At 41.4% G+C, this 23,087-nt stretch overlaps 2 protein-coding genes across 5 annotated transcripts in view; both read right to left on the bottom strand.

The window, feature by feature from the left end:
• TERT (telomerase reverse transcriptase) overlaps positions 1-11,746 on the bottom strand; it is a 29,682-nt gene extending 17,936 nt beyond the window's left edge. For 2 of the 4 annotated variants that reach the window (XM_018070041.2, XM_018070040.2), the window contains exons 1-4: positions 9,241-11,745; positions 6,092-6,287; positions 1,653-1,842; positions 487-669 (exon numbers count right to left, since the gene is read on the bottom strand). In XM_018070041.2, the coding sequence (XP_017925530.2) occupies positions 487-669; positions 1,653-1,842; positions 6,092-6,287; positions 9,241-11,188 (2,517 nt within the window). In that variant the 5' untranslated portion in view covers positions 11,189-11,745. Of the gene's footprint in view, positions 1-486; positions 670-1,652; positions 1,843-6,091; positions 6,288-9,240 lie in introns of all 4 variants that reach the window. The other 2 variants (XM_018070042.2, XM_018070039.2) reach the window with 2 other exon arrangements.
• Positions 11,747-19,580: 7,834 nt separating this feature from the next.
• Positions 19,581-23,087, bottom strand: part of CLPTM1L (CLPTM1 like) — a 29,287-nt gene continuing 25,780 nt past the window's right edge. The window contains 1 exon segment of the mRNA XM_018070107.2: positions 19,581-21,863. Within this exon segment, the coding sequence (XP_017925596.2) occupies positions 21,779-21,863 (85 nt within the window). The 3' untranslated portion in view covers positions 19,581-21,778.

Genomic DNA, 23,087 nt, shown 5'->3' with positions numbered 1-23,087 from the left:
TGTTGGAAAAAAACACTAGAAGTGTTCATTTTCAACAGAAACTAATGATACTGAGATAGAACAGACCAATTTTTTAAAAGACACTGAATTTATCCAAATGCACATAGCAAATTTTTCTGGTTTTCATTTGGAATGATGGTTCAAAAAGTGTATCTGAGCTTTTATCTTTGTCCCATTTTTATACCCAATGTATAAACGTAACTTCAAAAATCCAGTGCATGTACAGAAGCAAGAGCTTCTACATCACAGAGAGATGGACACAAAAATATCCAAGGATAGGAAGCACTACTGCAGGGACACCCATCCACAAAATGCAACCAACCACCCACACCAGAAAACCAACCCGAGTATGTGTTAGGTATGCACAAAAGTTTATTTTGAAAAAGAAATAATTATGCAGTCAGATCACAGCTGTTACAGTTATAAAAGTATCTGCAAAAGATGGTTTTGAAAAGCTAGTGTGAATATGTAATTAAAAATACATACCTTTACACAGTAGAAATGAGGAATTTCACCACCAGATTCAAGAACCTTCATAACAAACTGCTTCCATGTCTTGTAGATATCATCTTTCCCGAACACAGAAGAGCCTAAAAAACTGGTGTTTATAGTCCGTTCATAGTTTAACACACTAAATAGATTTTTTAGTTGAGTGTTGTAATGATGCATCTAAAGAGACCAAAGAGAATCACCTCAATTTATGTTGGAACATATTAAATTCTGTGAAATACAGAGATTTCATGTTTAGATGAAGTTTGAGATTAAATTTATGTATTTACTATATTATTTTGGTCAACAGAAGCTTTCAGAAAGCCTGAATATCACTGCAGCAACTACTTGGAAGTCATAAAACAGCCTTAGAGAATTTTTTTTTTTGGTACAATTAAATCCTATGGAAAATGTTTTTGTTTCTGTACTTGACTCTTGGAAATCAACAGTTACAGAGAGAAACAGGTGAACACCACCAAATAAAACTGCCACTGATTTGAAGGTAATTCCTTAAATATCATTCATTCTCTCTGCTGGAGGTAACGACTGCAACAAGACTAGCAAAAAGAACACGCGCCCTGAGATTTTATGCTAACTTTATGCTGAGCCTCTAGAGGTACTTTATACAGGTACGATAGCAAAGATTACATAGATTATACTGTGCACTGCATGTTCTGTCTCTGCTCCCACACTGGAGTTATTCTCAGTTTCCTTCCTATCTCCCTTCTGTGCTCGATCCAGCTTCCTTGCCCCTCTTAGACCTCCTGTAACACACCCGGTTCATCACTGTTCAGCTCCCTGGACTGATCTGGCTCCACAGACAACTAGTCAATCAACATGCACAATCAGTATTCAGGTAAATCCTAACAGGCCAGACTCATCCATCCCAAACAAAATGGGATTACTTGACAAGCCATGCCATTCTGTTAGGCTCATTTCCATAAGACAGGCTTGCAAACAGCAGTATGTGATTCTGGATCTGAAGGCTAATGGTAATTAAGCATTGGGAAGGGAGAATTTAAGTTGTAACAGATCAATTCAGTCATTCTGATTAGAATGTTTCAGTTCACCACATCAAAACTAGTTTACTGTAACAAAAATCCTTACTCAGTTTATTAGCTGCCTACAACAAATACACATAAAACAATAATGAAAATAAAAACCTTCTTTTCTCTGCTTTCCCTGCTGAATGCTTGTGCTTCAACAACACCTTTCACTTTTACTATGGGTCTTAACCCATTTAGTTTGGGAATAAACCGGAGCTTTGATGCCATAAGAACAAATTTTTTTTGACGGACAGCTTCCATCTCCTTTGAAGATAAAGGTCGTAGACGTACTCTGGCAAAATGGTTTCTGAAATACAAATACACCCTTAGTGTAAGCAGTGGGAAAGGCAGTAAGTTAAAGCATGTAATATCTTTATGATAACTGATGCCAAATATTTTTCTAAGATAATACAAATACTAACCTCTGCAGAAAGTGACATGGAAACCCAAGTTTCAGAAAAATTTCACAGTATCTTAATGACAATGTAATACAATAAGAAGGGAGTACACATTTCTGCTTGATGCCAATAAAATCCTCACTTAATTAACACAAATTAAAATTTAAGCACAGATTAGCAGAGTACATTTGAACATTATGACAAATGTTTTACGCAAGAAGCAGGATGCCGTATATTTCTGATGGTTTCAGAAGTTTGAAAGACATTAACAAAGTTGAACAGAACCTTCTGAAAACTATGCTAGGAAAGCTCCAAGGAAAGACTTACACACTGTAATGAGCTGTTCCACTCCCAACAGTTAGGGGACCTACTACTTATTAAAAGTTATAATTAACTGAGATGATAAGATACATACACAACATAAGGGCATTTAGGTATCCAGGACTGACCTGATGTGCAGTTGTCAGCTGAAGTGAACAGCAGAAAATAACGAAAACCCAGAGGCTCCCAAGTCACAGTTCTGAGTTTTGTAAGTTCATCTTACTGGGAAATGTGTTTCCCCCTCAGACACCCCCTCAGGATTTACAGTTCAGTGTAGCTTAGCCCAAATCAATACTTTCCATACAATGAGTCAGGAGAAGGAGGTGGAGCAAAAGCCCTTGTTTTTACTTTAGATGCAGCATTAAAGTACCCCACTTGCAACATAAAAGACCTGGATCAATCTCCTGCACTGCTTGTATTGTTCAGAATGGCAAAATATGCCATGGTAAAAAGCCCTACAGTCTACTGGTTATGGTCCTCTGCTGTGAAGTGAACCTAGGCAATTCAAGTCCCTGCAAAAGAAGGAACGTGAATCTAAACTTGCATGAAGACTTTTCACATCCCTCACTGGGATGGTTAGCAAAAGGAGGCCACACTACCACAAAAGGCAGTTGGTGGATGATGGAAACCTGGTAAGCATGCACTGGGAGACACCCAAGAAGGCAAGGATGCAGGTACAAGAGGCACACAAATACTTTGTATACGTCTGTATGCCTTTGTATGCCAGCACAACTCACACACAAGCTAACGATCCAGCTGCTTGGGATTGTTGGGATCTGAGGTATACAACCCAAGGCAGGCAAGCTGAGCTATTACTGAGAAAGAGTTTTGAGGATTTCTATTCCGACTTTGGAATTAAATTCCTGGTACAGATGCTGCCCAAAGTAAAGCAGAAAGGACCTATCTGCTTTTCCACAGATAGAGATCACTATTTTTTGTAGAATTACATTATTTCCTGACCACGTAAAACTTCATCCTCTACTATAGTATTAGGTAGATCACCAAGACAAATCAAGTGACTCCAGTTCAATAGAAAAAACTGAATTATCAAATCTCCATCCCTCTTTAGCTCACATTCAAGATGGGAGGGGAAAAAAAATCACAATCAACCTCAATCACTATATAAAAAAAATAGAGACATCCTTTGAAACTGAAAACAAAGACCAGTTATTGGCAGATTTTCACTACTACCTCTGGCCAGCTGTAGAATTGCATGTAATTTTGCCTTCAGCAACACTCATTGTTTATTTCATGGCATCTATAGCATTGCTAATGATTTTGACTGTGTGCTAATCCAGCAGGCACTGAACCGTGCTCTCACTGGCACACTCACAGTGCTGTTAAGCACGGGAACTTGGAAGCAGCTGAATGGATGGTCCTGCTGTCTTTTGACATCTCACTGCAGTCTCACGGGTGAGATTCAGAATTTCTACAGCATTTTTAATCCTCAGCAGCCACTGTATATGGCACAGGCAGGGAGGGCATGAGCATTAAAACATGTGCTGTAACCACAGCACTGCGCTCACTATTTTTAAAACATAACTTTACATTCTGCAGGCCATGGAACTTGAAGCAACGTATCATGAAATATTTTTTTCTTAGTAAATACTGTTCTTAATTTGGGGTATGAAGTTTGGTATAGCTTCAAAAATCAACACAAAGTTGTTTGTGTGCAGTGACCTGCACACTCACACCATCAATGCAGCAAGGCAAACATGGAGATCCAGGTCCCCTGTCAGAACCACAGCCTGTATCCTTGAGAGGGATTCTGCACAGGATGATCTACTCATATGGACAGTCCTTCAGGACAAGGATTTACTCCCTAATGACAATGCAGTGCAAGGGTAAGCTCACAAGTAAGATCCAGGTCCACTCAGCCCATGCTTGTTCCATCTATTCTCTTTTTTCAAAGGAAGATGCAGAAGAAATGGAAAGGAATTAGTAGCTACAAATGCCTTCCTGCAAACCAGCTCAGAACAACTGCTTTGAGCAGCTCCAGCTGAGGAGAACCAGAACAATCACAGAACAGCCATTAGTGAACAACTAATGGCCACCAGATACTCCTCCTCCAGGAAAGACGGAAGCAGCTCAACAGCCTTTGGCACTGATTCACCAACAGCGCCTGAAAACACTGGCTGGTTAAGAGAGGACAGTGCTTGGACAGCCTCAAAATGGCCAAGGCAGCCATAAACACTTGTTTCCCAATATCTGTAACCCCCAATTTCTCTCCTCCCATGTGAAGTAGGCAGCTGACCATGTGTATGAATGCAGTAAACTGGACCACTGGCAGACTTCACATTGCACTACAAACTGTAAAAAGCAGTGCTGAAAGCCCTAGTCAGCAAAGCTTAAGAGTAGCTGTTGGGATCAGACTAAAAGTCCTTATAAACTACGTATCCTGTAGCCAACAGCAAACATTCCGTTCTTAGAACACGCCTTTGGCAAGCACACAGCAGCACTTCCTTGGAATGTTTCTCAAGCTTCCAATAATCTGCAGTTCAGGGACCTCCCGAGCCAAAGGTGAGAAGGGGCTTCCTTTATGGTGGGAAAATATATAGGGAGGAAATCAGAAGGAAGAAGACGAGCCTAGATTAGAGTCTTTTGAGTGAAAAGCACCTTGGGTTTTTCTGGGAAACAGGGAAGAGGGACAAAAGACCCAAACTCCAAGTTACTTGTTTTCTTTAAATCACATACCCCAGTAAAACCAGCAGTATCTCTATTATGTAAAAATTGCTCGATCGTACTTCATGACAAAAAGTAGCCCTTAAGTACATTACAACTGCATAAAACACTAATTGCAACACTAAGGCTGTTAGTTTGAAGACAAGACAAACAGAATGTGTGGGACCGAAAATTACATTCTACTACTACTATTTAAAGTGCATCATCTGTGCTACAACTGCAAACAAGATCGAGGCCCCATTATGTGCAAACATATATGCAAAGAGCTGCACTGGAGATATCAATGTTGAAATCAGGGAGTGGTGGGGCAGAAGGGGAAAAATCACACATATAACATTGTAGACCAACAGATCACTGCGAAAGCAAAAGGTTCACCATAAAGAACAGCCAGTAAAACACAAGATATCGAATATGCTCATTTTTCAGTTCCAAAGCTCTCTCAGACACCAACATTTTATAATGAAAACCTGAAAGATGTGAACAGTATAGATGGGTGCACAATACTGTTCGTTAAAATTGCCTTCAGGTATTTCCTGTTTTCTCACTTAATTGCTTAAAAATTTACCTTAAATAATGCCCTAACTTAAATTCATGCATGCATTTTTAATACCAAAAACCAGCATGGAATTCCACAGCTGCACTAAAAAAGAAGCTGTGGCTTCTAAAATCCCTTTAAAAAAACCCACTTCTAAACCCACAAGGCTACTGTCTGAATTTTATTAGTAGAGTATTACAGGATTTTAGCAGATGTTTGGTTTTCTTGTTTTTAAATTAAGGCACTTGAAGCAAATTGAGTATTTTTAAAATGAACTTCCACAAGGATACTCTGGGGATTCTATCACTATGCTTCACACACTGCTAAAAGGTGTAAGAAATTTACTTATCAAAAAACAAAAACCTCTTCATAATGGATTTTATTATTGCAAAGGTTTCTCCTACCTAAGAATTTTAAATTTGCATCAGTTTTCCCCCACAAAATATTTCTGAAATTACAAACTCTGCATGCTACAATGGCAGGTTGAATTTTCTTTTGGGAAGTTAAGCAAATAAAAGGAGGATAAATGGGCAACAAATTAAAGCAGAAATATAACTTTACACGACAAAACACAGTATTTCTACATATTCCATGAATTTTAATTAGTTTTCTTGTGTTACCTAATTCCAATGTTCTGCAACTTGCCCCAAATAAACTTTCGGTAGTAGAAAAGCATGTTTTTCTGGAACATGGTCTCGGTGATATAGAAAAATGATCTGAGCAACCCAACAACATACGTATCCATCAGCCAGTACAGGAATTTGGCCAAAAGTTCTTCACGGAAACAATGTTCGTCGGCAGGAACAAAGTGATCACCTTCAATAAACAATTCAAAGGTAGTTATAGTAACTATCAACTATTTGTATGAGCAAAGAAACAGATCACACAAAAAACCCCCCCACAACATTATTTCCTTAGCTTGAGGTCAGCTGAAAGAAAAGAAGCAAGCTGCCACTCCAAATCTGCACCGGCATTAACGTGACTGACTCAAGCTTAAAGTAAAACACAGAAACTAATCTGCAGTGACAAACGTACACAGAGGATACAAACACATGCCGTTAGTAGTCCAAAGACTTACTTTCTTCCCCCAGCATTGACTGGGCAAGACCATTAATGCACAATGGCAAGATTATTGTGAAAGGAAAGGTAAAATAAAAAGAAACAAATCCACTACAACATTAAACTTTTTTTTAAGAAAGGAAGCAAAGGGTTGAAAATACTTAGGTACACTGTAAAAAAAGAACAAAATTAAACTGGGATGGCTTGGGGATGAGAATGATATTCAGATTTCCCAATTCCCTGAAAATTAATTTCAGGGTTAGGCTTTATTTCAGACATCCTATATAAAACCTATTGCTGCAGTAAAAGAAAAAACCCCAAAAATTCAAATCACCCCAAGTCCATGTGCACTTGCAATATGTAGATGGGGGAATAATTATGAACACAGAACATTCCTAACTACTGTCAAATTTAAGGCCACATAGATCTGTAATGATGTCTAAATATGGATAAGCACGGAATAAAACCCTGGGCTACAATAATGATTTTTTTGCCAACTTCCAATCATAATTTTTCTAATTAAATTTAAACAGTAGAATTTAGCAAAAGACAACAGGACATTTAAAGAAACTGTACAGAAACACTAGTTTAGCTGCATAGCACAAATCATGATTATGGCACGAATGAGTTAAAAACAGCTTAATTTTGACATAACAGAGCTGAAGCTTAACAGTGAAACTTATAAAATGGAAATAAATTTCCAGTTCTCTACCTTGTTTAGTTTTTGTGTGCTTCAGGGCAGAGACATTTTCATGTATTTACAGCACCTAAGAAACAACTACCATAAAGAGTGTTCACTTCAACAGAAGCCAAGTAACACCAATGAAAAAGTCCAATGACTGTTAGAAAACTCTTTAACTGAAGAGTTGCAATGTGCCCTGGTAATACACAAATTAAATCAGGATGCTGTTCTGGAACTCACAGCTCTTCTGGAACTAGATCATTTGTTTTCTAAGTTCCTGACAACAGATGTAAATGATGACTACAATTCAGGGATCTGACAAGAAACCACTACTACAGCATTTGGAGGAAAAAAACCCCACCTCCAGTGCAGCAAAGTAAATGCGTGTTTAAACTCCAATCACAATGGAGTACTTTCACGAAAATTAAAATCAAGCTTATGTGTTGCTTTACCTGGAATACAGCCAGAGAACAAGAGGGTGTTACATTTTTTAAAGATAAGATGTTCCAAATGACTATGAACCAAGCGTATATTTTAGAATAAAACCTTTAAAAATATTTAACTCCTTTTCAATATTTAGCATTTTGAAAGGCATGTTTTTGAACTATAGTTTCTAAAGCAAGAAACAACATATTTCCAAGATTTAAGTTTCTTTTGAAAGTGTAACCTCCCCTACTTTTGACATCAGTTCTCAAACATCACTTTTAAATCTCCCTCTGACACTACAAAGAACCTGTAGTAATTTCAGCACTTACTACACCTTTTAACAAAGGAATACCATTTTCAGCTCACATTACTGTAGGATCCAAGTACAATACCAGCTAAGAATAAATACTGCAAACATACTAGTTAAGGAAGTGCAATCCACATTTTATAGATGGAGAACAGAAGCACAGAAAAACGAAAATACGCATTAGATCCTACAGCAATCAATGACAGAACCACAGCTTCAGCCTAGATTTAAATCTTAGCATAGTGTCTGAAGAACAAACCTGAGGGAAGCAAGATTTACCTGTCACCTGAAAAGAGGACTAAACAGAAATGGATTCACACAGAATTTGGAGCACTCATCTGTTGCCCTCATGAAAGCTTTTAGCCAGGAACCACTCAGTGAGGTGACTTCTGCACCACCAAGCACACAGCCTGAAGCAGTGCTCATTAAGGGTCTCTTGATCCTAGAGAAGGGCTCTAGAAGGTGACAGACCTTTTTACAAGGGCGTGTAGTGATACAATACAGGGCAATGGTTTTAAACTGAAAGAGAGTAGGTTTAGATTAGATGTTAAGAAGAAATTCTCCATTCTGAGAGTGATGAAGCACTGGAACAGGTTGTCCAGAGAAGCTGTGGACATCCCATTGCTAGAAGTGTTTAAAGCCAGGTTGGATGGGGTTCTAAGCAACCTGGTCTAGTGGACTGTGTCCCTGCCCACAGCAGGGGAGTTAGAACGAGATGATCTTTAAGGTCCCTGCCAACCCAAATCATTCTGTGATTCTATGCTGGGCAACCCCTGTATTGCATGGGTCCCATACTCACATCTTTCTCACGGGGCTGATGCAAGGGGGTAAAAAAACCCTGGTTTTTCCCTCCCATAGCAGATAAACACATGCCACTGCAAGTGTCTTGATCTGCTTTCAGTTCTTTATGAAGGCTTACGGTGACAAACAGGCAGACTGCATTTTTTCCTTACATGCTTAGGTCATACTTCAGTTACTGCAATTTGGATGGTAGGAGTGGATGGGAAGGAGTTTTGGTTTGCTTTTTGTTTGGCCCAGGTTCTGAATTCATGTTTATGAGGACATCATTCTATTAAACACAAAAAGCATGAATGCAAACAAGTTTTGGAAGGAAAACAGGCTTAAGCATGCTTCCACCATCAGTTAAAACATTATTAGGTTTGCTCTCAGCAATGGTTATTATCAATGAACTCAGGAATGCTGACTCCAGATTCAATATCCTCCCCTTCCCACCTTAAACACGAATACCAGTCATGTGACAGCCCCGCCACTTAGTTCTTTACTATAATAAGTACCTTTGCCTAGACGAAGCCACATGCAGTCATTCACTCTCATCTTCCACATCAACTCCTGCAACGAAAGCTTAGCAAACTTCCCCCTGGAAATGAATGCTTTCACATTTTTTAGGAACCGGCACTTGTTATGGTTTGAACCCCAAAGCTCAGCAGGGATAACATGCTCCATGCATTCCCTCACAAACATGTACCCCTGCCAGTGGCTGCTGTGCTGCTTGAGGAGCTCCCTGAGGGCTGAATCACACACCTCTCCTGGGTTTTGCTTCTCACTCTGCAACTCTCCACATACAGATTTTGCAAGAGGGGCACGTAAGTTGCCTGATACAACACTGTGACCAGATTCACATTTGCTGCTTGTCACACATTTAGTAGGCTCCTTCCCAAACTGTTCTGCTGGCTCACGAACCTCTGCCTGACGAGGCAGATTGGTTTTTCTCCCACTTTCAGATATCCGAACAGGGCAATTTTTTTTCAAGAGAGCTAAGTAAGGACACTTTCCATGGTTCTTTAACAGTTTCTGAAATATAGGTCTCATTTGCCAGTAGCGTTTGGGCAACCTCTTCTTTCTCCAGCGGCGATGTGGCAGACTTTGGTTACGCCTTTGCTCCAACAGATTTCGGCTTAAGAATATAGTTTCTATAAGCCTTCTTCCACCTGCCTGACAGCCCTGCAAACGATTCAGAGAAAATGATTTAGGAAAACATTCTTGGAAACTCCTCTGAGAATACAGAAGAGACTTCCTGTCAATGTATACAGCAGAACGCAGGAGTCTATTTGGTAACTTCTTTGCCAAATTATGCAGGGGACTTTCCTGCTTTCTGCATTTTGAAGAATTACCCTCCACGGGCTTGATTTGTACAGAATTCACCTGAGGTTCACACATATGCATCTCTACTCCTTTCCTATGGGATTCTGCTTGCATTTCAATACTGGACTTCAAAGGTTTGTTACTCTGAACTCCTTGCAGAAGAAAGCTTTCACCTGCCACAAACTTCTTCCTGTCATGAGATGTGTGAACTAAAGAAGGACCAGACATAGCACCGTTACTTCTTTGAGAAATGTGGTTATTTTTAATGAGGCTTTCAGGATGTGATGCTACATACCCAGTTTCATACCTCTTGGAACTACTTTGGTTTACATGAGGAGTAAGCTTACAAGCCTTTTCGTCTCTCACTTTCTCCTCTACTTTTGCTCTCTTAGCTGGAATTTCAAGCTGTTCCCTGTGAAGCTTCCTTTTTAGAGATGGTGCTGTAGATGACAAACATAAACTGTAGCTATTTGTTTTTTCCAGATGTTCAGTGACCACTCTGATCTGTTTGCTTGCTTTCGAAACATCTTTTGCAGAATACTGGTAACTGGACACTAAGCTTCGTATGTTGCTATTTTTTTTATTTCCCATGCTGGAGACATTATCTTCAAGTCTTTGTCTGCATTGCCACCTATGTGACTTTGAAAGATACTTTCTATGAAAACTTAGTCTTTTCTGCACATAGTCAAGCAAGCTATTACACTTATGCTTTGAGACTCTCTGTTTAACAAATACTGGGAATGAGTCTACATTTTGTGAAATAAGTTCATAAATTGGTTGCCCACAAACTTGGTAACAATTACTAGGGGGAACCAGCATAAAGATTGCACAGTGTTCTAATAAATACATCATCACATCATCCCCTATCCTGCTCAACAGTGTTTCCCAGAGGCCGCTGATACGAAGAGTTTCTGTGCTGGTATTGGACAAGTAGCTGCATATATTTGATAATGGTATGATTTGGAAAGGAGAACTATTTTCATCCACTAAGGAGTATCCATATGCAAGGACATTCTTCTTTCCTTTTTCACATAGTCTCTGCACAACTCTTGTGATGACTTCATTCTGACTAGATAACTGAAGAAACAAAGAAAAAAGAAAATTAGCTTTTTTCACCAACTCTTCCATAAACCACAACATATCTTTTAAATAAAAAGACAGGCAAGACACACAGCCCTAGACATCAGCTGTCTAAGCAGTATTAGTGATTCCCAAGTGCCATACCCAAAAAGAAAGACTCTTCAAGTGTACCACGAGGTGTTCACACGTAGTAACGTAAACCTACGACTTTAAGGAAGTCTTTTTAATGTCTGCCCTTTTGATCCTGGTTTTCATTCCCAGGAAACACCCTACACTACTCCCCCTGGCTCCCTCAGCAACCCAGACTCCAAGGCCTTCAGGTCACTGTGCCCGTAAATACGCGCTCCTAGATCCAAGTTTGTAGACACGCGTTCGTGGATACGTGCTCGCGCAGGCTCTAACCTCCAGGGAACTAACGCTCGTTTTCTTGAGGCCTCCATTTCCTTTTATGTAAAGAAAAGTTCAACTAAACGACTCCGTACGCAATTCTAAAACCCACTCAACAAGCTCGCGAAGGCCGCTTCCTACCCTAGCACGGCTTTGCTCACACACGCGGCAGCACTGAGAGAAAAGCAGCCTTTCCTCTCTGAAAAGTTTCCTCTGCTTATAGGCCGACCCGCAACCCTTTCTACCCCGCTCTCCTCTAACCTCTCAAGAGTAGGTCGGGAAAGTGGCACCTTCCCTTTCCAGCCGCTCCCCGGCCACGCTCGGTTTGTTCACCCTCGAGTCGGCCCCCCCACCCCGCCCGGCCGCCCCCCCCGCGCCCGGCCCCCCGCGCCCCCCCCCGCGCCCCGCGCCCCGCTCCGCCCGCAGCGGAAAGGCAGGGAGGCAGGAAGCCCCACTTGCAATGCAGACCTTTGTGTCTCCAACCCGCAGCGCACGAACTTCCTCACCCACTCCCAGAAGGGGAAGGCGTATCCCCACCGCTCGCCGCTGCCTCGGGCCGACAGCGGCGGAGCTGTGGGGAGGCAGCCGAGGCCCGGCGGCAGCGGTCCACAGGAGGGCCCCCGTGGCCGCCGCCGCCCCGCGCTCACAGGAGGCAGGAAGCGGTCCCCCGGGAAAGCCCCCGCCGCCGCCCGGGCCCCGGCAGGGCTCTCGCCGCCGGCGAGGCTGCGCTGCCGCGGCGCCCCTCGCCCCCGGCTCCTCTACAGCTGGAAGGTGAAGGGCCGGGATGGGGCGGCGCCGCGGGGGTACGCACACCAGGCACTGCCACACGAAAGTGCGGTATGATGGGGATTCGTCGCCCCGCGCAAACCTGGGTCCGCGCCGCTCTCCCCCAGCCGCTGGATGAAAGTCTCAAGCAGGGTGCCCGGCGTGCAGCCGCGCAGGCGAGGACACCACGACCGCGAAGGAAACTCCTGCCCGCCATGTTGCGGCCAAGGAGCACACGGGGCCACCTGGGGCGGCCGCTGCTCCCCTCCGACCCCTCCGCCCCGCCGCCGGGCAACGGGGAACTGCCGCTTAACGAATAAATAAATAAACAAATAAAAGTATTAAGGGAAAGGAAAAAAAAATTATAAACCTAACTTTGCAGATACCCGCCTCCGCACACTCGAGCGCGGCTGCAGCGCCCGGGACGCCACTCTAACGTGGTGCAGAGGGGCGGCGGGGCGGGGGCGGCGGCGGGCGGGGGCGGGCCGGGAGGGCCGCTGTCCGCAGCTCCACAGCTCGGGAACGATCCGCTTGGATTCCCCTCCAAGGAACCGTTTGTTTGTTTTGGTGTTTTTTTGTTGGGTTTTTTTGTTGTTTTGTTTTGTTTTTCCAGGATCATCACTCCGTTGAGGATCTGTCTGAAATGGGAGCCGCTGTAGGAGAGGTTATGGTGGAGATGAACCCAAGTGGCTGCTCCTGGGTTTCTCTCCAAACTCATGAATTAAGAAGCCAAATCACTTGTGGTAGTCTGTAACCTACTACTCAGAATTTTTCTTAGCATCTGAAGACTTCATGGTAAAAAACTTGATGCCAGACTATGAGAGGGACAGCAATGGAATTGGGGGGAACTGTAGGTCTATATCCTGATATTTATTCCAGGTGAATTAGTAGAAATCATAGAATCATAGAATGGTTTGGATGGGAAGGGACCTTAAAGTTACAACTTGTCTGCCATGGACAGGGCAATATCTGTGAAATAGTAGAATATAGGATTAGTAGATACTGGGAGAAATACAAGTTGCTTAGTCAGCATTACTCCTGTAAAAGGGAGTCCTGCCTTTGAATTCTGTCAAGTCTTGGAAAAACATGAAAATTATGGTCACCCGGTTGAAATATGCTACTTAAGTTCCCAAAAACCTCTGCAAGGAAATTTTATCAATAATAATAAAAAACTAAAATAGAAGGTGCTAGTGCAGATATATTATTTTTTAAACATAAAAGATAGAGGTAGGGATAAATCATAGAATCATAGAATGGTGTGGGTTGAAAGGGCACTTAAAGATCACCTCGTTTCAATCTCATTGCCACGGGCAGGGATGCCACCCACTAGAGCAGATTGCACAAGGTCCCACACAACCTGACCTTTATGGTCAATTCTTTCAACTGAGGAAAATCTGCACCAGAGTTCCCCATTAGTCTGCACTGTGTTACTTTCATAAATGATCCAGAAGTGCCATAAATAAGCAGTAAGTAGAAAGATTTGCTGGTGGGATAAAGTTATTCAAAGCAGCAAGGACACAAACAGAGTACAAAATTGCAGAAGAACTTTACAGGACTGTGTGATTGAGCAATTACATGACAGACGAAATTTAATGCTGATAAAACAAGTATGGCACAGAGGTGAAACACGTTCCTAGCTTCATGTATAAGATGATGAGTTTTGAGCTGATTAGTACTACTCAGAAGTGAGACCCCAAGGTTACAAGACCCAAATAGACACTGTGCTCAGCAGCAGTCAAAAAAGAAAACTGAGTTTTAGGAATGATTGGGGAAGGACTAAAGAGGGCATCATTATGCCATTGCATAAATTCATGGTTTGCCTACACCTTGAGTGCAGTTCTGGTCTCCGCATCTTGAAAAGGATGAACTAGAATTAGAAAAAGTGGATGGCCAAATGTATGGAACAGTTGTGTGTGAGCCATGACATGGTAGGGTGGAACTGGAAAAGAGAGAAGTTAGTGGGGAAGGGCAAAATGCTGCATGCCATGATCCATCTCCTGATGCAGCTGAGTATGCGCCCCGGGGCCTGGTAGTCTTACAGGCTGCTTAAAGCATGTTGCAAAGGCATGGATCACCAAGTTCCTCTCCAAGTTCAACTCGTCTCTTCCATCTGCTCTGTCCTGCTGGTCTCTCACATGCAGTCAGAACAAAAGAAAGGGAATCTAGTTCCCAGTACAGGTCTGCTGGTAAGGATGCACTCCTGGCCTGGGGGCTGTAGGTGCTAGATTAAGAACAGAGAAGGGTGTGGCACAACACATGGCAAAAATTAAAAAAATGCAGGACCCTAAAGTAAATGTTTGAGCAAGATGGAGTTAGCACTCTTCTACGGATGGTGGGGTGACTGTCTTCTAGCTAGGCTTCATAGTTGGGTTTCTGTGAGTACCCTGCAGGAATATAAGAGTTCTCTCCTTCCCAAAGATTAGAGAGTATCTCATCTTTGAGAGGAATCAACTAACTGCTCCCATTGTGGAAAAGATTTTTTTTTAGGTGTGTCAGTAGGTGAAAGTTTTACCTCACCATATATAGGTTATTTGATGAAAGGAGAAAGGAATACAGCATTACCCTGCAGAGGCTGCTTGGTCTCCGCCACCTGCCAGGAGCACTACCAGAAGAATTGACTGCTTAGGGTTACATTTGCATGTGTGGAGTAAATGCTGTACAAGTGCTCTGAGTATACCTAGCTCATGTTTGTGACTCATTGTGCCAGAAGGCAGAAGTGTGGCTGCTCAACAGCCCAGTGTAAAACAATTCCTACCCCTGTGACAGCAGGATATGAGAGCCTGTGTGCACTAACCCTTAGTAATGTCCTGAAATGGTCCAGTGATAGAAAAGCTCTGCATGATGAATAATCTAATTCTGCTTCTACAAAGCACTTTTCTTGGCATTTACTCTTGGTCTTGGTGATTCTGTGTTGCTGTCTCACTTCACAGATAGTCCATTCTGATAAGAAATTTTCAGCTTGACTCTAAAAAAGAGTCAGTAGTTGGCAACTTCATTAGAGAAGGAAGTATCCTTTCACTTCTCTGCCGAGTCCTTCAGAGCTCTGCCACAGTACTGTGATACCACAATACAGTCCCAAGAAAGAACTACGGAACTGTCGCTGGGTATCTGTCGAAGGGGTCCCGGTCCAAGGGGGGAAGAAGACGCACAACACACATGAGGATCGTGAGACAAAGGGATGTCTGCCTGCTCAGAGCAGCAGGCAGCCTTTTATTAGATTTTCCTGCCTCTACTTTCTCACACACATAGCACAAACATCTTTCTACAAAAATACTAAGGAATGTGCACCTGCACACAGCTCAAGGCTGTGTCCATGGGGATTATCTGGTTGGCTTCACTGCTCCCATGAAAAACGGCCTAACAATCCACAATACTCCAAAGTCCTCAGACTTCAGCTGTGGGGCTGTGACTTGCCCCCACATCATGCCGTCCAACTCTCAGGGCCGCTTCCATGGGAATATGCAGCCACCTCCACCTTTCTCAGGGGAACGGTCTTACTCCCCTCAATGCCTCCAGCTCTTTTGCTTCCAGGGGGCCCAGGGGTTCCATGGGCCTGCCATCTCCCCCCACATGAAACTACATTTAACCTGCAGAAAAGATGCTGGGGAAGATTAATATGAAAAGAGGCAAAATATATGATCATGATGGTAGCTGAATATAAGACCATTACCTTCAGTTGGTCAAATCTTCAGCAGAATAAAACACCTGTTTTGCGTATGAACTAAACTAGCCTTTGTCACTGGAAGACTTTCAAATAATGTGCTTCCTTTGGAAATGTAGAGGTCAGAAGCTTTTCTCAGCTTTTTCTTTCTCTGTTTTTTTTTTTTTTTTTTTCCTCTGGAAAGACTGGAAATGGCTGTAGCTAATTAGCAAGAGAAGAACACAATCCTTTCTGAGTTCCTGGGACAGAATATCAGAAAGTTTAAGGGACTTGTCTGGTACTCCAGCTACAGGTATTTATAACTAATCATGTAAAAACACTGAAAAAAAAAGAACTGTCATCTTTTCCCCTTGCCCCTTGGGGCTGAATGCATATTAGGTTTGAAGTGACAGGTGGACAAAAGTAGTAGTGAAGGACATGAATGCTCTCAGAGGCTTGTATCTTCAATTCTGATTTTTCAACTTTTGTTCAGTGGAGGTTTTTGATAATAAGCAAACATCCATAATGTATTGCTGATCTTGGCACATTTGGCATAGCTAAAGAGGATCAGAGCAGCGTGTATGAGGCTGCAGAGAATACTTAGTGTGTTCCAAGGATAATGGAGACAAGGTTTGTGAGAGGGATTTTTTCAGATCGCATGATCCTCTGATATTAATCTGAGATCTCCAAGTTTACAAAAACTTGAAACTACACAAATTCCTCTTTCAAGTTTTTTTTTCTCTTTTTTTTTTTTCCCCCTCCTATGTACCTATAACAACTGCTGGGATGGGAGAGAGGCTAGCCAGTTCTTTCTCAAGCAAGTTGATGAAGGGTTTGTTGGTTTTACCAAATGAAACACTGCTTATTCCTTTTTGTTCTCATGGTCAGTACTAGGCAAACGAAACACTTGCTTATGATGGAGACTAAAGAGCAGATGTAGCAAGAGCTGAGAATTTCAGCATAGGAAATGTAAATTGCTAAGTCCAGTTGAAAAAGTAGAGGCTATACTCCAGTAGATCATGTGAGTCCAAAGTAGGTACCTATGTCAATCTTTGAGCTGAAGTGCAGACGGAAGGTTGCAGGGCAGCAAGGAGGCAAAGCGTGCTGGATAGACACTGCTGGCTGGCCACAAGCCAGGCATTGAGCTTTACACCGCACTGAGCTGGAGGTGTGCCAGGCCTGCTGTTCTGAGTGGAATGTAGCTGTGATCCTCAGGTATATGCTCAAAGAAGCATCTTGCTTCCGTGGCCAAGTGAGTAGCTGGACCAAAGCATGCAGATGAACCACATCAGTGACACATTTACCTGGCTACAGGCCTCTTGATACAGACTAACCTGTAGTTAGAGACTGCTAGAGGCAAATAATGCCTAGTAAAAAAGTTTGGTGTCAACCCTTCAAAGTCCAAAATAAGAGTAAGATAGTCCATGAGTCTCTGAAGGTGCACAAGAATAGGACAAGAAATCATCATAAAGGCAACCAGCAGAGCTCTGTCTTAACAAGGATTGTGGAACTGTGGATGACAAAGGAGAACATGAGGATACAGAAACTGAGAGGTGACTATACCCAAATAAACATTTTTCTCAAAACAGCTTGCAAGAAATTTTATGGCTAGTGTATGGCAAGTACTAAAATCACAAAGTACTGCTAAACAGAAAGCAAGGGGCAACAGGAGAGAGGCTATACTATTCTTTTCACCAAATGTAGGAAGGCATAAGCCAAAATGCCCCAATGTTAAAGTGTTTGTCTTTTGAATCTATTTTGTTCCTTTTGATGAAGGGGGGGTGTAATAAAAAATAAATTAAAAAAACACCCACAAAATAAACCAGGATTTTTGGGGACCTGCTATTAAAAGGAGCAGTAAGAAACAGCATAACATAAAGGAAAAACTGGAGCAAACTGGTTAGCTCTAGATATTCTTAAAAAGGAGACATCACAGTTCTCCCTTTGTACTCAGAAGTCTTAAATAGAATCATAGAGCCATAAAATATGCTGAGTTGGAAGGGACCCATCAGGATCACAGAGTTCAACTCCTGGCCCTGCACAGGAACATCCCCGAGAGTCACACCATGTGCCTGAGAGCATCATCCAAATGCTAATTGAACTCTGTCAGGCTTGGTACTATGACCACTTCCCTGGGGAGCCTGTTCCAGTGCTCAGCCACCCTCTGGGTGAAAAACCTTTTCCTGATATCCAAGCTAAACCTCCCCTGACTCATCTTCATGCTGTTTCATTGAGTCCTGTCACTGGTCACCACAGAAAAAAAAGAGATCAATGCCTGCCCCTCCGCTTCCCCTTGTGAGGCTGTTGAAGACTGCAATGAGGTCTTCCCTCAGTCTCTTCTCTAGGCTGAACAAATCAAGTGACCTCAGCCACTCCTCATAAGGCTTCCCCTCCAGACTCTTCAACATCCTTGTGGCCCGCTTTTGGACACTCTCTAATAGCCTAATGTCTTTTTTATATATGCCTGTAACCACTGGAAAAGTGCATTGATCTCACAGCTAGAGGACCAAACCTCTCCTAGTGTGAGAGGTGAAGCAGTCAGACTGTCATTGGGCATCTGGAGAAGTTGGGCTCTTTCTGGCTTTATTTCTCAATACCTATAGCTAGATTTATTCACTCAGAGGGTTTTACACAGCTTATAAGAGGGGGAAGATGCTGTGCTGGTAACGGGCACCCACCTGTTTTAGATCTTATGATACGGCAAAGCTGTAAGCTGTAATGTAAGGGGGACTAGCACTATATATAAATTGCCATGTTTCACTTCCTCAAGATGAGATTTATCTTCTGATGGAAAAACTGGAAAGCGTGGTGTTTACAGACACACTACAGGATTATCTGTCTTAGTGGTTCTGTCACCAGCTGTAGATGCTGCAGTTACTGGAGCGCTGTATTAAAAGGGAACATGTGCTGGTGCTGAGTCCACATTTTAGCAGCAACACACAGCCCCTGCTCCAGCAGGAACAGAAGCAGAGCAGAGCAGACTTCTCGAGCTCTGCTGGTAGGACAAAAACTGTCTGTGCTGCTGCCGATTTTGCGTATCAGTTCCTCCCGTGGCTCCAGACAAAAAAGTCATAAGGAGAGAAGGTCAGCTCCCAGAGAACAGGGTCACGGTGCAGGAAGTAGCAGGATATGGAAGTGGAAGGGCCATGCAGGAATACAGCACAGCCTCCGTCACAGCCAAGACGCACTGTGCCACCAGGCCATGTACACCCACAGAGAGTCAAGCCAGCTGTCTTTTGTCACTTATGTCCTTACATAAGTGTAAGGAATCACAACTGCTACGTTATTATGCACTATTAAGTCCTGTGCAAGAGCAGCTTCCAGGAGTGTATGATTTTCTCAATTAATTCTAAAACAACCCCACCCCCCCAAGCCATTACAAGCTTAATGAAGATGAGGAAGTGAGATGGTCCTATTAGAAGTGAGGAAGTTTTTAAGTTACTCTCAAAGAGTTAAATAGGTCCTACATACTGATAATCCACATGAGCTGCAATACTTCCAATGAAATTTTATGTAAGTTTTTCTTCCACATTAATCACACTTTTAAACTGATGCCATTTCCACAACAAGGTTAAAACACTAAATATCTCCAAAGTTATTCTACTTACATACTTTTTCCACCACATTTATTTCTAGTAACAAAAGGTAACTCTTTATCCCGTATGACAAGTCTTTTATTTGGAAATGGAATGCATAAACAATGACTCAAACGGGAAAGTCTTGCTCATTTAAAGACTTAAAATATTCTAATTTTATATGCTTTATGACTATTGTATAGGATATTATGAGGTCATTTCCATCAGAAATGCAAGACAGAGGACCAATAAACTCACAGTATGTAAAGGTGGAAGAGTGATTTTTCAACAGCTATATAAAAAAAATGAGTGATGAAACACCAGAAATATCCAAATATGGTATTCTGGATTTTCAGAAGCTACTCTAGAATAATCAGTGACTTGGTTGTTTTGAAATGGTAAAAAAGGGGAACATGCTATATGCATTCTTTATATCAGGAAAAATTTTCACACACATTTAACTTATGAAATAGGAGCCACAAATTAGTTTGCTTAAAAGAAAACAGCTCATTCCAAACAAATTCAAAACAGGTACAAGATATACCAAATGCAACCCCAGTTTTGCATAGACTTACTTATGTGTGTTTGATGCTAAAATCAACAGTCCTCCTTAGTTACAATTAACAGCATAAAGAGACTTTAACATGAACAAGAGCTAAATATTCACTTCAAGACTCTTTTCCATTGCCAGGAGCACGTAAGGAGGACTTCAGTATAGGAGAGACATACTGACATTTCTTTTGCCCGTGACAAAAGAAATTAGACACATTTCTTAATTTTTTTGGGACCCAAATATTTATACGTTCAGACTTTTGCAGTATCAGAACTGGATAAAATCCACTTCATTAACCAGTTACAGACTATAGGAGTTGACCTGTGTTCTTCAAGGTTATTCAGTGAATATTTTCCATCAATTCAGGTTTAACAGCTTTGCACAAAGAGCATGCAATTGAAGAAACTTAAGAATCGTTAGGCTTAGTTTGTAAACATACTGACCAAAGCAAAACTAGAATTGGAAAGGAGAATTCTGCCTTTTGGAATTGTTTTAATTACATTTTATTTGATGCTGAAAGGAATGCACTCTGTATTTCACTTACTGTTACTAAGAAACTTGCTTTTTAAAATCTAGAACCATGGTTTCTAGATATAGCTGATAGCTGTGAAGTTTCTATTTTGGTATAATAATTCAACCTGATTATTTTACCAGTTTGAAAGAAATAGAGCAAATACTTCCCTTAATGAATTCCATTTCCATGGAATATGAAAAGGCAAACCTGTTCTTCACCAGGATATTTTTTTTTCCTCTGTATTAGGGTAGTTTGTTGAACCTGTATTGTATTTAAGCGAATTTATTCCACCTGAATGAGGCATGTTTCATCTTATAAACAGGATGGGGCAGGTAGGGAGAAGAGAAAAGACCAAGGAATTATTCCCTTTGAAACATGACAGAACTGACCTAGTAGGTCACTGAGGTACCAAATTATGAACAATTTAAGATGTGTTAGAGACTTTCTTAGCACATAACAATGATTTGCATTATGTGAACAGCTGCTATGCAAGAAATCAGGTTTGTCAACAATGCAGAAGGATTTATGTAAACTTGGATACCTACCAAAAGAAATCATGTTACAGTTTTTTCCACACCTTCATTCAGTTTAAGACAACTAAAACCCTGTGCTGTGTTGTGGACCAAGAACGTGGCAGAATTTGAAGTTAACAAGCCCATCTGTCTCATCCGTCTCATCATATATTTCCAACAATGTATTTTTTAAGTTATGAAGTCACAATTTCTAGAATTTTCATTATCTCCATCATCAAATGAGAATTATTTGTAATTAATCCAATATTATATCTTTTATTTTTGACAGCCTCTAGTTTGGCAATAATGCTTGGTTCTTTAGTAATGCATTGTCTCGTTTTTTTCACTTTTCATGGCCTAGTGGTGTGGGCACCACACTTTCACTTAATAAGTTGTCTTAAAAACATAGATTTGGATCTTAATTACCATGGTCAGGATGCTTAAGCTTTTACTGAAGAGAAGCTGAAACGCAGGAAGTTTATATAATGACGTCTGGCAGACTTTGAACCTTGTGAGGACAAAAGAGGGTCTTGAAACAGGAGGATATCAAAACTAGATTTTGGCAATATAGAAGATGTATTGTCCATGTAGTTTTGTCATAAGCTTTAAAAATACTCTTATTAAATAAGTTTTTCCTTCCTTAAGACCAGATAATACACAAAGCAAGTAAAAGTCCAGGGGTCAGAATCTTCTTCAGTTCTTAGTTATTCTCTATGAGCTTTTTTTTTTGTCTTTTCTTCATAAGATTCTCCATATTCATTTACTCTGCTCTTATCCACAGGATAAAGCCTGGCAGAAAAAAACCAAATTATTAGTTACATTATAGTCTGCTATCTGAAGGAATTAAACAGCTCTATGATAGTTAATTTTAAAAGTGAATTTGTCATCATATTCTCAGTTTCATATTCTCTGCCCATTTGTGGCAAAACCCAAAAGTTTTAAAGATTAGCTACAGACATATCAGCTTCTTCACAACATGACTTAACCAGTTGTCTCGTAACAGGACCTCTTAAGAGATGTATTAGCTCCCCTAAAGCTTGGCTGGAGTACTTCTCAAGCAATCCAGGATACCTTTCAAACTTGAAACCAGTGTCCAGCCCCTATTTGAGCTCCTAACTTCTAGGAAAATACCTCAGAAGGAGACTTATTTTACTACACTTACGTATGATTATATAAACCCCAAACTGCATTTAGTATTCATAGAATCATAGAATCAGTTGGGTTGGAAAGGACCTCAGAGATCATCAAGTCCAACTCTTGATCCACTACCACCATGGTTACTAGACCATGGCACTAAGTGCCACATCAATGATTAGTTAGATGTACACATCCATATATCCTGGTATAATCTGAACTTGTCTTAAAATTCTTGTTTGCTCCACATGTAAGTATTTATCCTTGGGAATAAGAAAACACTTTCTGTAGCTTCACTATGAACAATATTTCATGAGTATTGCATATAGCCTTCTTCCCCATCTGATTTTAGTTACTAAAGAATCTGAAACTCATTAGGTACTCAACTTACAAGAGAACCAGATAACTTGTGTTTGCAAACTAGATAAAGAGAAAAGCAGAGCAGGGAAGTCCCTCACCAGAAGACACCTTTTGCTACTGCCTTGCAGAGCAACTTGGAAAGCATGCCTCAGATACTGAGCATCTGCAGACATGTGGCCACTCAGCAAGGGTTAGAAGCCCAGAACTCCTAAGTGGGTGTGTGAATACAAGTTTAAGAATTTCTCTCCTTCTCTCTGCTTCAGGTATTTATGTCTCAGGCTTTAGTTGTGGGGTATTTGTTTGTTTTTTGGGTTTTTTTTTTGTTTTTTTGGCAACTCGAAAATGTGAAACTATCTGTTGGGAGGGAAAAAGGGTAACTGACAAAACTTCTGAGTCCTGTGAGAAGAGGAACTTTTTGACTACTCTGTAGCATGTCCACAATTACTGTCATTTATGGGAAAATGCTTTTGTTCCTCTTATCTCAAGATCTTCTTTACAGAATCCCCTGCTCACCATTCC

Source organism: Manacus vitellinus, unplaced genomic scaffold (assembly GCF_001715985.3).
Source record: "Manacus vitellinus isolate BGI_N305 unplaced genomic scaffold, ASM171598v3 scaffold_17_pilon, whole genome shotgun sequence".
Classification (NCBI taxonomy): Eukaryota; Metazoa; Chordata; class Aves; order Passeriformes; family Pipridae; genus Manacus; species Manacus vitellinus.
This window is presented reverse-complemented; position numbering and strand designations above follow the sequence as displayed.